General features: G+C 36.6%; 3 protein-coding genes across 3 annotated transcripts; 2 read left to right on the top strand and 1 right to left on the bottom strand.

Moving 5' to 3' along the window:
• Positions 1-1,527, top strand: LOC101253023 (leucine-rich repeat extensin-like protein 6). The gene has a single exon (XM_004247542.5). The coding sequence runs from the start codon at positions 100-102 to the stop codon at positions 1,267-1,269; it is 1,170 nt and encodes a 389-aa protein (XP_004247590.2). The 5' UTR covers positions 1-99; the 3' UTR covers positions 1,270-1,527.
• Positions 1,528-2,287: 760 nt separating this feature from the next.
• On the top strand, positions 2,288-5,095 carry LOC101252719 (small ribosomal subunit protein eS1). Its single transcript, XM_004247541.5, has 7 exons — positions 2,288-2,598; positions 2,718-2,765; positions 3,079-3,184; positions 3,856-3,993; positions 4,074-4,259; positions 4,496-4,696; positions 4,818-5,095. Exons 1-7 carry the CDS (start codon positions 2,588-2,590, stop codon positions 4,908-4,910), a joined length of 783 nt encoding a protein of 260 aa, XP_004247589.2. The 5' UTR covers positions 2,288-2,587; the 3' UTR covers positions 4,911-5,095.
• A 705-nt stretch (positions 5,096-5,800) lies between these two features.
• On the bottom strand, positions 5,801-14,624 carry SD1 (kinase interacting protein SD1). The gene is made up of 5 exons (XM_004247540.5): positions 14,159-14,624; positions 13,490-13,572; positions 13,163-13,350; positions 7,705-11,963; positions 5,801-7,282 (listed from the first exon to the last, which is right to left on the bottom strand). Exons 3-5 carry the CDS (start codon positions 13,260-13,262, stop codon positions 6,059-6,061), a joined length of 5,583 nt encoding a protein of 1,860 aa, XP_004247588.4. The 5' UTR covers positions 13,263-13,350; positions 13,490-13,572; positions 14,159-14,624; the 3' UTR covers positions 5,801-6,058.
• Between the last annotated feature and the right edge of the window lie 311 nt (positions 14,625-14,935).

Raw genomic sequence — 14,935 nt, 5'->3', positions numbered from 1 at the left:
TAGCCATTTAAATATCAACCCTTTATGGCATCTATCTAAACATATTCCAACATTAAACTTTATCTTAAACCCTAAACTCCTAAAACACATCACAAAATCATGAAACTCATCAACTTAGCACTTTTTGGCTTCTTGTTCATCATTTTCTTCTTCTCAAAACCCTCATTTCAAGCTTCAATCAAATATGAACCAAACCCTAGACTTTTCGATGCTTACATAGCTTTACAAGCTTGGAAACATGTCATGACTTCCGATCCAAGAAACTTCACAAAAGATTGGTATGATTACAATGTTTGTAACTATACCGGGGTTTATTGTGCTCCAGCTCCAGATAACCCTAATATCACAACTGTTGCTGGTATTGACCTAAACCATGCAAATATCTCTGGATACTTACATGAAAAACTTGGTTTATTGACAGATTTAGCCGTCTTTCATATAAATTCCAATAGATTTCAAGGCTCAATCCCGAAATCTTTTTCTAAACTTCGAATTTTATTCGAACTTGACGTGAGTAACAATCTTTTTTGTGGTGAGTTCCCTTCCGTTGTGTTATCTCTTCCTTCTTTGAAATTTCTTGATGTTAGATACAACCAATTCGAAGGAAAAATCCCTACGAAGCTTTGGGATCGAACACTCGATGCATTATTCATAAACAACAATAAATTTCAATTCTCATGGCCTAAAAACTTAGGTAAATCACCCGTCTCCGCTTTGGTTATGGCTAATATTAACGTAACGGGGTGTATACCATCAAGTATAGCAAAAATGTCGAAAACATTGAATGAAATTATTCTCTCGAATTCGAGTTTAAGTGGATGTTTGCCTCAAGAATTAGGGTTATTGAAAAATGTTAGGGTTCTTGATGTGAGTTTTAACAAGCTTGTTGGTGAGTTACCGGAATCAATTGGTGAAATGAAGAAATTGGAACATCTTAACGTGGCACATAACAAGTTTTCCGGCAAGATTCCGATGAGTATTTGTTCATTACCAAAGTTGGAGAATTTTACTTATTCTTATAATTATTTTTGTGGCGAACCAAAGATTTGTCTCAAGTTGAAGGATATAAATGATAAGAAAAATTGTATACCATATCGACCATCACAACGTTCAGAAAATGAATGTAAGGCATTTTATTCGCGAGGTCCGGTGAATTGTAGTTCATTTGGTTGTAGATCACCACCACCACCACCGCCACCTCCTCCACCACCACCGCCACCGCCGCCGCCGCCGCCGCCACCAAAAGCACATTATTATCATTATCCGTAAGTGGTTGAGGAGTTGTGTTTATTTGACTTTTGTTTGGTTTTATGTGATTGGATAGGTTTTGTATTGAAAGGGCAAAAAAGGAATAAAAAATTTGTTCGTTGAATAAACTATAGATGTAAGAAAGTTAGACTTTTTTTTTTTTTTTTGGTTATTGTTTTTTTATTTTCTCATTTTTCTATCATTGGATTTGGATATATACATTGACTTTGATTATGTTGTACGACTAAGAGATTTAATTAGACTTTGTATTTTATTTAATTTCCCCCTTTTATTTATGCAAATAATACGTACCATGTGACATTGTGATGTACTCGTTAATCTTTTATATAAATTATTAAGTATGATTCTTCAGCCTTAAACACCTCATTGGCTAATTCAAGCAGCAAAAAATAATAAAAATTACATAAATTATTATTAAGAGTTAATTTGTACTATTATTTTACCAACATCAGAAATCCTTTAAAGAATCTCATATATATATAACTCACGAATTGTAAATATATATTACTTAATAAGAGATGTATCCGAGAGAGAATATGGATATCCAAGAGGATTTTTATAATTTTTCAAAATGATAGAGATTTTAGAAAAATTGTGGTAAACTAAGATGTGTATGTATTATTATTTTCAAAATATAATTTGAAACCACATACTATTTTTGAAAATATGCACATAGCCCTTCATCTAATAGATAGACGAATGAGAACACACACGATTTTTGAAAAAGATATAATTTGAACGAAAAATATTTAATTGAACAATTTATTAAGAGTTGAGTTGTTCAATTGAAAAATGACTTGGTTCAAATATCTAAATAAAATATCTTGACAAGTTCCTGCTTACCTTGCCTTTCCGTTCCATCGAGACATAATGTAGAACTTGTTATCCTCTCCTAGCATGCAAAGATTTACTTTCTTGAAAAGAATAATTCATTCAAAAATCGATATAAGAGTTCAACTACATCATCGTAGTTTATGTTATATATTTGAAAGAGGTTGGACCTCCTTGCTTCTTTCATGTGACACTCCACTTTTCGTCAATCTCCTTTCCTCCTCGATCCACAAAGACAAAATATAAAAATAACGTCAATAAATCATCACAAAATAAAGGACTCACTAAATCGAACCGTAAACCAAGAAAAGTCAATTGAGCCCGCAGGCTAAAACCAATTTTTGTAAAAAAGACTGAGCCCATTAGTTAATAAAAAGCCCAATAAGATCTCATTAGGGTTAAATTGTTAGGGTTCACCATTGAAGCCGTCGTCGAGCTCACTATAGTTCTGTGTTTCTCTCTCTTACCATAGCTCAGAAGCTCGACCATGGCCGTCGGGTAGTACTCTCTTTCTCTCTCTACAACTCAAAAAATCACTGTTTTTCAACATTTATGCTTCAATGTACAATTTTTTCATCTCTAACCTTTTTCTTTTTTGCAATTTTGTTGTATTACAGTAAGAACAAGCGAATTTCCAAAGGCAAAAAAGGAGGGAAGAAGAAGGCGTAAGTTCTTTTTTCCTTAGTGTTATACCAAAGTTTGAATCTTTTTTGTTAATTATGTTTTAAATGTTTATTTTGTATAGTCCCCTTATCAGTATTGCTATTTTAGTATAGTATTACCTATTGTTTTCATTGCTTCAGTCATCGTATTATTTGGTTGCATTTCCATATTTCATTTTTCGAATATATGTGCCGAGGTTTATCGGAAACAGCCACTCTATATTCTTACTCTCCCTGTACCCCGGTTGTGAATTACACTCTGTATGATGATGATGCTGTTGTATTTTGTTAATTTGATTCTTTTTGGTGGGTACAGAGCTGATCCATATGCTAAAAAGGATTGGTATGATATCAAGGCTCCATCAGTATTTGGTGTCCGCAATGTAGGGAAGACCCTTGTTACCCGTACACAGGGTACAAAGGTAATTATTTGCTTCTGTCTTAATTTTAAGAGTATCATACATTTGCTATATAATATATATTTTGGAATGTTAGAGATACATAGGTATTTTAGTGGTTCGCTTATGTGGTTTTGAATATTGGTGAGTAATTGAAGCCCTCTTTGATAGTTTTTTTCATTGACTGGTTGTTGTTTATGATCAATTGATGGCGTTTAGTGGCTTAGAAACAGATGAAGTCTGATCTGATGTGTCTTTGTGCTAAATATAGTGGAATTAACATATATCGTGTAGCTGAGAAATTTGCGAGTTTTGTGATTTTAGAATCTTCAGTTAACCTTTTCTTAAACATGGTTAAGAGTGTTGACTTAAGTCATTCAATTGGATTGAGAAACCTAGATGAAGCTTGACGTATGGGGAAGGTCTCTGCTACTGAAAATGCTAACTATATTATATGAAAGTGAACTTTTACGTAGCAAAAATAGTGCCGTCTCCCAGAATACAGAAGGAACAATTGAGTTCAACGTCATCTGAGTTTTAAGTCAAATTAGGCTAGATTATGGGCATAGTATTAGTAGCTTCTTGATTCACAAATTTAAGGGATTCACCCTTTTTTTAGCTATAATAGTTGATGTGAATTGTGAACCATATAAAAACACAATTCAACGTATCATAATGTTAGTCCTTCATTACAGATTGCTTCAGAAGGCCTGAAGCATCGTGTGTTCGAAGTGTCATTGGCTGATCTTCAGAATGACGAAGATCACTCCTTCAGGAAGATTCGTCTGAGAGCTGAAGACGTCCAAGGAAGAAATGTCTTGACAAACTTTCACGTATGACAATGAGCTCGACTTTTTTTCTACCTATTCTTTTCATAATCCTCCTACCAACTTTTTTGGGTTAAAATGGTCAGGGTATGGATTTCACCACAGATAAATTGAGGTCACTGGTAAAGAAATGGCAATCATTGATTGAGGCTCATGTTGACGTTAAGACAACTGATAGCTACACCTTGAGAATGTTCTGCATTGGCTTTACCAAAAAGCGTCCAAACCAACAAAAAAGAACCTGCTACGCGCAGTCAAGCCAGATTCGCCAGGTAAATGCAAATGCTTGTTAAATCTTAACAAGTTCTGTTCTAATTGTGATATAGCAATATTAGTTATGAGATAAATGGAAATGCTTTTGTTTAAATTTTCTCAAGTATTCGTTTTGATGGGCACAAGTAAGTAAGCAATATAAATAATGTAGGAATGAGTACTGGTGCTTACACTTCCCCATCCTGTATTATGCTAAAACCATTGATCTCTACACTTTTCAAATAATTGTTTTTAGATTCGTCGCAAGATGCGTGAGATCATGGTTAACCAGGCACAATCGTGTGATTTGAAAGACTTGGTCCTGAAGTTCATTCCTGAATCAATCGGTAGAGAGATTGAGAAGGCAACTTCAAGCATCTACCCTTTGCAGAATGTATTCATTCGCAAGGTCAAGATCTTGAAGGCTCCTAAATTTGACCTTGGGAGGTTGATGGAGGTAGTTTTGTTGCTCCCATCTCAACTAATATGAACTTCCATTTCTCGTCACTTTCAGTATTACCGAACTCTTCATTTTCCAGTATATTAATGTGGAGATTACTGTTTCTTGGTTGTGGTAGGTTCACGGTGATTACTCAGAAGATGTCGGTGTGAAGGTGGATAGACCCGCTGAGGACATTGCAACTGAGCCAACTGAAGTAGTTGGTGCTTAAATATGTTAAAAGATTTTCATAATCTGTTTTATGAACTTGCTTGTGGCTTAAATTGTTTTTAACTAAATGAGTTAGTGTATTTTACTTATTTTGTTTCTTGAGAGTAGGAACAGATTCAGAAGGAAATTTTATACTATTACATTATATGATATTTCCCAGTAAAATGGTTGATGCTTTACAGATTACCTCTCTATTTTGTTTCCAGTATTCACTTTATTTGGAAAAATTATAATTTATTTGATAATTAATGTGTGATATGAAAATTCCAATTTCAAATTTGTTTTATATTAGTACATTAGAGTATGAACAATACTTCAAATATTTTAAGCAAATACAATTTTAAATTTATAAATGTCAAGTAAAAACGCCACTTAGAGTTTATTAAAAGATTGGAACAATCTTTATTTTTGTATTTTTTCTATATCTGACTGATTCTATGTGATAAAAAAGTTTAATCTGATTATTAATTCCGGGTAACTTTTTGTAGAAAAGATAGGTTAAAAACTTAAAATGAATTTATCTTCTTTCTTTGAACTAATTACACATTCTAAAATATACTGTATTTCTTTATTTTCAATTAATTAATTTAGTGAACCGAATACCTAGACTAGATTATGATATTGGAATAACTTGTTCCCGATCTTGGATTATCCTTAAGGTGTGTTCGATATAAAAGAAAGTGTATATACGTACCTCTTCACCGGAGCATTCATGCTCCTCTTCACATGTCAAAATTATCTCAGCCTCGTTTTTTCATTTTGTCCACCTCAAAGGTCACTATACATCTCCCTTCTATTTTATCAGTTTCCCAATCAGCTTATGAAGACAAATGCGCACAAATTTGCAAAAAAGAGAAAGAAAGTAGCTAAGATAAGAGGCTTCCAGGAATGTATATGCACAAGCTGAAGCATAGTGGCTCCATGCAACACCTAATATTAGATACACCATCAAACTGATAACACTTTCAGAAAGATTAAAATTACAAAACACAACAGCATTGCTAAAATTCTTTAGGCAGTTAAAAGTCTAAAAAACTGAAATAATAGCCATGAGAACAAAGCTTATTTGGAATAAGATCCAACCTAACTCTTTAACACTTCCCCCTAAAACTAAACAAGAATCAGTTTTTTCAAGAAAAGTTAGAACCATTAGACGCGATATCTGATGCTGCCATTATTGCTGCTGCTGCTACTTGAAGGTCTAAAGCAACACATAGGACTCTTCTTTTTCTTCTCGCTGTTCCTCCTCCCGATATGGATGAAGTTCTTCAGTATGATCCCCGTGCTGCTCCTGGAAAATTTGCTCCTAACTTTGCTTTTCTTTTCGTCATCCAGTTTCAGCAAAATGTACTGAATTTTCTGAACCTCTAGCTGCAACCGTCCTATCTTCTCAGACCCTTTTCTTGCCTGTTCTGACACTCGCTTCTGACGGGTACTCATCACCTCTATCGAGTCTGCTGAACCACTGCTTGGAGAATAGGATGTACTTTCCTCTGTATTCTTCATCAATTGGCTATTCAAATTCACCAGATGTACGACTGTTTCCTCGACTTCTTGTAGCTGCTCCTTAACTGTTTCAAAATCAAAATTTTTGGGTTTTTTGGCCTTTTTGTTTGCCTCCAAATTTCTTCTCAGACTATCAACAGTCAATTGGAGACTCATCAATTTCTCTGCATCGGAAGCAAGTCGCTTGAGAATCTTCTTGTTCATTTCTTGATTTGCCTCAGATGAGTTCATTGATAACTCCAATTTGTCCACACCCAACTCCTTCTCCACTTCTGATTCTGTAGGTGGATGTTTGCCCCTCCACTCCAAGTTCCTAAATTGGTTGTGCATGATAGGGACCCCCATTGTTGGATGATTTGCCCGTTTCTTCAAATCATTCACGCTACGACTGAGGCTGCCGCCTTCTGCAGTTTCCCACAGCTCAAGCATCTGATCATCTACTCTCTCTGCCGCAGAATGAGCTCTTTTAATTCTTTCTGGTGAGCTATCAGAAACATGATCAAGTGGTATATCTTTCATCAGTGTCCCATTTTTGGCTTCAAAGGACTTGGGTTTTGCCTTCCGTCGATTACGGTCATCTTCATGCTCCTTTTGGTGACTCCTCCTTCCTGCAACCTCATGTTTTTCTCGATCCAAACTGGGCCGAGATTTTATCGACTCAATTTCACTTGCAGTACTATCTCGACCAGGCTTTATGTGTAAAGGCTGATGCAAAACAGGCCTGTTCATGCCTTCCACTACTTTCTTAACTGCTTTAACCCTAGTCCTCAGCTCTTGCAAATCAAGAACGCCTTTTGGCATGATAGAATGACCATCTGTCAGCTTGTTGGAGCTAATTTGACCGGACTGAACCTCAATTTCAACACACTGCAAATACAAACAGAAAGAACAAATTTCAGCAAAACGTTGGAGATAACTGCGACATTCTAAGCTTTGAAGCTCAGGAACAGAAAAAGTAAATGAGAATAACACTTGGGAATGCTGATGCTTCCCGTTAGATATGTTCTGGAGCACTTCAATTAAGTTTTCAAGTACACCACAAGTCAACTCCGAAATGATAATACGAATGTTAAAGTAATGTTTGTTCAACTTGATAACCGTAGGCAATCTATTGCATGTTATGACTCTCAGCAAATATGGAAGAAACTTTTGAGCAATCAAATCACTTAATGATGTTGCAAGGCATTGGGCATGTACAGAAAGACCAGAATCCAATCAAACCTAAACATAGAGAAAAAGAAAAAACCCAACACTGCTTATATATGATAAAGTATGATAAAGTACATTACCTTTGCTTCCTGAGATCGAGCTAGATTAAATTTCATGAGGAGCAGAGCATTATGCTCAAGTGAAACAATGTCATCCCTCAGAGAAGCAATTACAGGAGCATATGAGTGTAACTGTGACTTCAGTTCTCCAATTTCACCTTCCATCGAGATCATTTTTCCTTTCATTCGCTGAATCTCCAAACCCTTGGAAGCATTTTTATCCTCGAGTCTTTCACACACCTCATTCAACTCATTCATTTTGTTTTCCAGTAGCACTTCACGAACGGAGGAGATCTGGAGATCAAAATAAAAGGTTGCTGCCTCTGCCTCCCATAGTTCAAACTCACAGTTCTTCTCTTGAAGCTCCGAACTCAGATATTCTTCTCGCATTCGTTGCTCTTCAATTTCTTCATGCAACTTACCCATTTCAGCTACCAAGTTCATATTCACTTCCCGAAGGACTTCAATTTCTTGGTTTTGAGTGGTATTTGTACTTGATATTTCAAGCATCTTCTTTTCTAGAATTTCATTTGTCAGTATGGATTCTTGACGGTCAGTTTTTAGCACATCCAGAGTCGTACACAATTCCGAGTTCAAATTCTCAGATGCTATAAGCTTCTGCTTGGCTTCCAAGAGTCCTGCTTCCTGCTTATCAATTATTTCTTTTCCAGTGGAAAGTTCCAACTTCAAATGATTGTTTGATTCCCTTGCTTCATAGAGGTCCTCTTCCAGCCTTTGAACTGATTCCTTCAGGAGTAAGTTTTCAGTTTCCTTCATTTCCAGCTTCTCCTTCAATATGCCCATTTCCTTGTCAAAGTCACTGATAATACCATGAAGACTGTGCATATCTTCAGATATTGACTTCAGCTCAGCAGATTTCTCGCTACCAAAACTACTCCAAACTGTAGAGAGATTGCTAAGAGCAAGTGTATCGAGTAAGAGTGTATCATTTTCCTGCCTTACCATCAATTTCTCCTCCCTGATCTCTGTGATCTTTTGCAACAAAGTTCTATTCTCCTCAAGAACTTGGGAGTATTTCTTTTTTAATCCAACATAAACTGTCTGCAACTGATCATGCTTGACACAGAGACTCCCAACCTCTGCATCAAGTACAGCGGTTAGTTGACTGCCTTTGCTCACTTCCAGTCCCAGTTTCTTATTCATCTCCAGAAGTTCATGATTGTCTTTCTGCACTGTGACAAGCTTCTCTGCCATGATATTGAACTCCTTCTCTACAGATTTCTTCACTGAATCAAGTTCAAAGGCCTCTGATTTCAGCTGTGTAAGTAAAGTTACGAGAACAGAGTTTTCAATAAATACCTGCTGCTTATCATCCTCACATTCTCTGAGCGAACATTTTAGATCCTCGATATTCCCCAAAATATGATGAAGAAATGTTTGCTCATTTTCCACCCTATCTTCACATACAAAATCAGATTCATTGTCAAGAGCCTTGAAAACTCGATATATCCCCAGTCTCAACCTTTCGATTTCATCTAGCAAAACTTCTGCTTCTACCTGTTGCTCAAGGCTCTCATTCTCTAACTCTGTAATCAGCCTGTCAGCCAATTTTGATGCCTCAACATGTTTCTGACAGTCCACCAATAAAGTGTAGTTCTTTTCTTCCATGTCTTGGATGAATTTCTGCAGGATGAAAATTTCACACTGGGCTTTCACAGCTCTGTCAAGCTCCTCTTCAAATTCTTTCTTCCGCCACTTACTTTCTTCTTTTAGGAGATGGATATGGTTCTCCATACTCAGAAACCGGGTCTCACTCTGATGAGTAAGTTTTGCCCTTTCTTGTTTCTCCATTCCAACTGCAACTCTCAGTTCTTCAACTTCTAAGCTAGTTGCTTTTTTGTCCTTTTCCAGGCAAGAATATTTTTCTTCCAATCCTGAAAATCTTGATTCCAGATATTCTAGTCTCCGTTCAACATTTTCCAACTGAAGCTCTAGGCTACCTCTTTCAGCAAGAAGATTGGACTTCTCATTCTTCAGCAATTGACAGATCTCTTCTAATCCCTTGGATTTTTCCCTCAGACCTTCAAGTTCAATTTTTGCACCAAAAAGAGAGTTCTCAAGAACCGCATTTTTCTCTAGGAGTTTCTGCATGCTATCAGTTATAATTTGCAACTGAGATAGCAAAGAACCTTTCTCAGCAACAAGGGTCAATTTTTCTCCATTGAGAATTTGGCAGGACTCTTGAAGTGCCCTCACCTTTTCCTGCGATCCCTGCAACTCGCCATTCACGTCTGAGAGGGAACTCTCCAAAACAGCCTTCTTTCTCAGAAGTTCATCCATGTCCTCCAGCTTTTTGTGAAGGACTTCTTTCTCCTTTCTGTCCTTCTCAGAGATTATTCTCAGCTCTGAGCTTTCTTCCTGCAAGTTCTTCATCGAAGACTCGATACACTCAGGGTTTAAACCTGCACTCTTCACTTGCTCCACCAAAGCTTGGTAGCTCCTGTTTAGGTCCTTGATTTCCTCCTTCAAACATGATATGTCTTTCTGAAGTTTGTTATTAAGTTCCACTTGTTCAGCAACCTCCTCTTCGAGTCTCGTTTTCATCTTCCTCAGGCTAAGGATTTCATTTTCCAGATTCTCCTGAGAAAAGGTTGAGGACAATTTCAGTTCACTCAGGCTTTGATTTTCATCCTTCATTCTCCGAAGTTCATCTTCCAAACTATGTTTGCTTGTTTCCATGTCCTTCAGAAGTTGAAGACCATTTTTGAGCTCCAATGCCAGCTCTTTCTGCTCCTCTTGAGATTGAGAGTGCAAGTTTTGCAAAGCCAAAAGTGAGGCTTCAATTTGTGCATGCCTCAAGTGCTCATTTTGCAAATCACTTTGAAGTTTCTCCAGCTCCCTTTGCTTCTGAGAAAGCTCTTGATCTTTCATAGTTATCTGCTTTGCCAAGTTATCTGCCTCAGAGTGCAATGACTGATTTGATGTCTCCAGCAGAAAACACTTCTCTTCAGCATTTCTAAGCTTAGTAGCACCGACTGAAAGCTCACCATTAAGGCGTTTTACATCCTCTTGTGCACGAGATAATTCATTCTCAAGTTTGGATATTTTCTCCAGACAGTTTTTATACTCAAGGACTGAGACTTCTTTCTTCTCAGTTAGCTCCATAACAAGATCTCTCAGTTTCTTTATCTCACTTTCAGCTCTATCAGCTTTCTCACTAAGAAGTCTAGATTCTTCTTGAGAAAGCAAGAGTTTTTTCTCAAGTTCAGATATCTGTTCCAGGCATTGTTTGTACTGATGAAAACAACAGTCTTTTTCAGACTCTAATTTACAGATCTCATTCCTCAGATGCTGAACTTCACTTTCCGCCTTAATTGCTCGCTCATTTACTCCTTTCGTGTCTTCATGTGCTTGAGAAGCCTTATCCTCCAAACTGGATATCCGTTCCAAATACTCCTTGTGCTTGCTCAGAGCAGCATCTCTTTCAGCCTCCAGTTTGATAAGTGATTCCTTCAACTTCTGAGCTTCATTTCCCGCTTCACTGGCTCGTTCATTGAACTTAAGCGAGTCCACGTGTGCAGCACTGAGATCCCTCTCTACAGCAGACAACTTTTCCAGGCATTGCTGATATTGCAGGAATGTATTTTCTTTTTCCACCTCGACACCAGCTAGTGCTTTTTTCAACATTTGAACTTCGCCTTCAGCTTGACCTGCACGCTCTGACTCAGCAAGAACTTTGGCCTTGAGGTTTTCATTCTCAATTGATAATTCAGAAACTTGAGAATGCAAACTTTGTTCTTTTTCTTCTGTATTGCCGCTCAATCCTTTCTTTAACGTTCCCTCGAGGAACTTCGAGTTCTTTAGCATTTCTTCTCCAGCCCCAAGCATCTCATACAATTGTTTTAGACCCCACTCACTTGCTCCCTTATCATCACCACTCCTCTGTACAGCATGCATTCTTGACAGCAACAACCCCACTGCGTGCTGATGCAAGTCACCTGTATCAGGAAAATCATGAGCTCCACGCGATACTTCTGGACTATGTGGCTCTCCTGCATGTGCGGAGGATTTCACTGGTGAATCTTCAAGAAGAAAGGGTACTTGGTCGGGAAATGCCTCTGACATGGTTTTCTGAGCCTGCTTAAGTTCGCCTGATACATGGTCATATCTTTCAGCTAACGCCCGGTATGCCCTGTAGAACTCCTCAACTAATTTCATTAGCTCAGGCCTTTTCTTGTAGTACATTTCAGCCCTTCTTGCAAATGAATCGGCATCTTCTTCAATGAGCTTGATCATTGCCTTCACTTTAGAATCCATTTCTGCAAAAATAATAGATAAAACAGGTTAATTCCTTATTTTGGATGAGACCATCCATTACAAAGAGTTCATACAAACTTGTCCAGTCAAACAAGCAGGAGACATTAAATCAATAAGGCGAAGTCCCTATTTAGTTTCAAAAGCCTTTGCCTTTCTCAGTAAACTAAGTAGGGCTTGCGGTCCCCTGTGGAAATTTTAAAAACATAAAGATGCAAGTTAAGTTTGTGAAAAGTCTGAGGAAAGCCCAAAACACCTTCAGAGAAGATCTACCTCAGAAGTCAGAAGGGGGACATTACGTAAAGACTAGTTAGAACATAGACTCAATGTAAAAGCTTTGGAATGGTAGTCTTGCTTTTGGGAAGAAAGATAAGTTATGTAGGCACTCCAACCATTTTGTGCAAATGTAACCTAAAGTAGAGAAGGCCAATAGAACAATGATACACACATTAAATACTCAGGTGAAGAACCTCCCATTTTGAAAAAAAAAAAGGGCAGCCCAGTGTGAGAAGCATCCCACTTTCATGCAGGTTGGGGGAAGATCCGCACACCAAGGGGCTCAAACCCATACCTATAGGTCACACAGAGATAACTTTACGATCGCTACAATTCAAAAACCTCCCAACTTGAATACCCCAAAAAATTGCAGGAAACCAAATTCCCAGGCACATTATATACATATGCCCCACAATGGCAACATTGTAAATACAAAATCTTACGGAATAAGCATACAGGGAGACACGGGGCAAATCATTTGAAAAAGGAGTATGATCTGATCGTGCATGAAGCAATGTTTTGAGAATAAAAGGGACACGCTTGAGCGTGTATGAAACCTTTCAACACAATACAATAACAAACACTAGGTGGCAAATGTATTTGTTTCTTTGATGCTTTTATGAAATGCAAGAAACGGATGGTATCAGGTCCGACAATCATAGTTCAATTCGAGTGCAATCATCCTGTATTTAGAAATCCCTATTTATGATTTGGTAAAAAAACACAACATAGAAGACACAATTAAAAACACTAGAGATCTCGTTGTCCTGATAAAAATGTAAAAAAATAAATAAAGTAAAAAAACACAACATAGAAGACACAATTAAAAACACTAGAGATCTCGTTGTCCTGATAAAAATGTAAAAAAATAAATAAAGCAATGACAAGGAGAACAAAGACAAAGGGAACCAAGTCTGCAGATACTCACCAGTAAGATTCTCTTGAAGCCATTTTGAGTTCTTAGGGATATGACTATCCCACCACCACGAGTACTTGCGCCTGGAGTTGGAATGTGGCAAGGTTGCCATGACTCCAGCAAAGAACAAAAAAACAACTGGATTTATTCTTGCAAAATACTGGAAATTTTACACTTTAAAGTGCTCAACTACCAAGTCCCTGAAGCAAAAGATAGAAAAAAACAAAATATCAACAAGAAGCAAAAAAAATAAAAAACAATTTTGGGGTACAGGATCAAGGCCTAGAGATCATAACTATGAGAAATGAGGATTGAAGCTAATACATCAATGCAAAATACCTGCTCTGCCAGACACAAACCACAGCTGCAGCTACAGTTACTATTCAACTCAAAAGTTCCAATGCCAGTGTACAGAAGACAACCTGAACAGCAAAAACACAACTGATTGAGAATCAAGCCTCATAAATTACAAAATGTTAATTATAAAGTATCAATATCTCAAAAACATGGAAATATTATCCATTTGTATATCTCATAGAGATTCAACTGATATGCACATCATAATTAAACAGAATTTTCCAAAAATTCACCAATTGACAAGATTCATCAAGTCCATACAAGAAAGAGGGGAACTTCTAAGCAACTTCTAATTCTGATCAAGGCTTCATAAATAGACTTGTAAAGTAGCAAAATCAGAATGAAGAAATTTTCATTAACTCTTAATTAACAAAGACTCCTTTTTTTCCCCTGATTATCAAGATTTACAAAACTCCAACATGAAAACTAAGGATTCTAAGCAAATGAGCAAAATGAAAACAACAAAAAAGCAATCTTTTTTTAAGAATCAAACAAGAACCCCACCAGAACAACAAAATCTACAACCCAAAAACTGATACAACAAGTGACATTGACACACAAAACCTCAAACACAGAAAACAGTTCCACATCAAGAAACAAGCAAAAATGATTGGATCTTTACAACAAAAAAAACCAAAATCAGAAAGTTACCCAAGATAACAGAAATCTGAATTAACAGAAGTCTGATTAGCAGCTATGATTTTCAAGAACCAACTAGCTGCTTCATTCCCTCTTACCCCATTTCCTTTCTTGCTCTCCCTTTCTCATTCACTTCCTCTCTCTCTCTTTATCCTCTAGTTGGTACAGTGTCAATGTGACAATCTGTAAAAAAAAATAGACAAAATATGAAAAACCCCTTCAAGATTGCACCTTTCAATATAGGTTCAACTATACATACACTGTATAATGTATGTATGTATAGGTGGGGGTGGGGGGTGGGGTAAAAAAGTTGACGTTGTAAAATGGAGTAAATGTGCAAACAAAAAAGGAAGTAATGATACTAATCAATTTGATTTCTTGAAAAAAAAATTGAAAAAAACTATTTGTTGAGATTTTGTCGGCACTTTATAGGGTAATACAACTCTTGTATACTCATGATCAAGAATGGGGTTTGCTTAATAATATTTTTTTTTGGACTAATATATCCCTTGCTTGGGATCTAAAAAAATGTTTTTTCTTGGGTCTAATTTCAATTTTTAAATATTTTTTTTTAATTATTAATTTACTTGAAGTTTAAATTCTTTATGGGATTATGAGAAGCAAACCAAATCTTCTCTTTATTCTTTGCATTTTTATAAATGATACTCCATATATTTCTTTTTAATTTTCAATTTTAAACAAAGAATAAAAGATTTACTAAAATGAAAATTATTCTTTGTTTAGGTGAATCAACTTGGGACAATTTTGACATTTGTTTGAGTCATTGTA

The sequence above is a fragment of the Solanum lycopersicum genome, chromosome 9, assembly GCF_036512215.1.
Source record: "Solanum lycopersicum chromosome 9, SLM_r2.1".
Taxonomy (NCBI): domain Eukaryota; kingdom Viridiplantae; phylum Streptophyta; class Magnoliopsida; order Solanales; family Solanaceae; genus Solanum; species Solanum lycopersicum.
The sequence above is the reverse complement of the archived record's forward strand: the minus strand, read 5'-3'. Positions and strand labels throughout refer to the sequence as shown.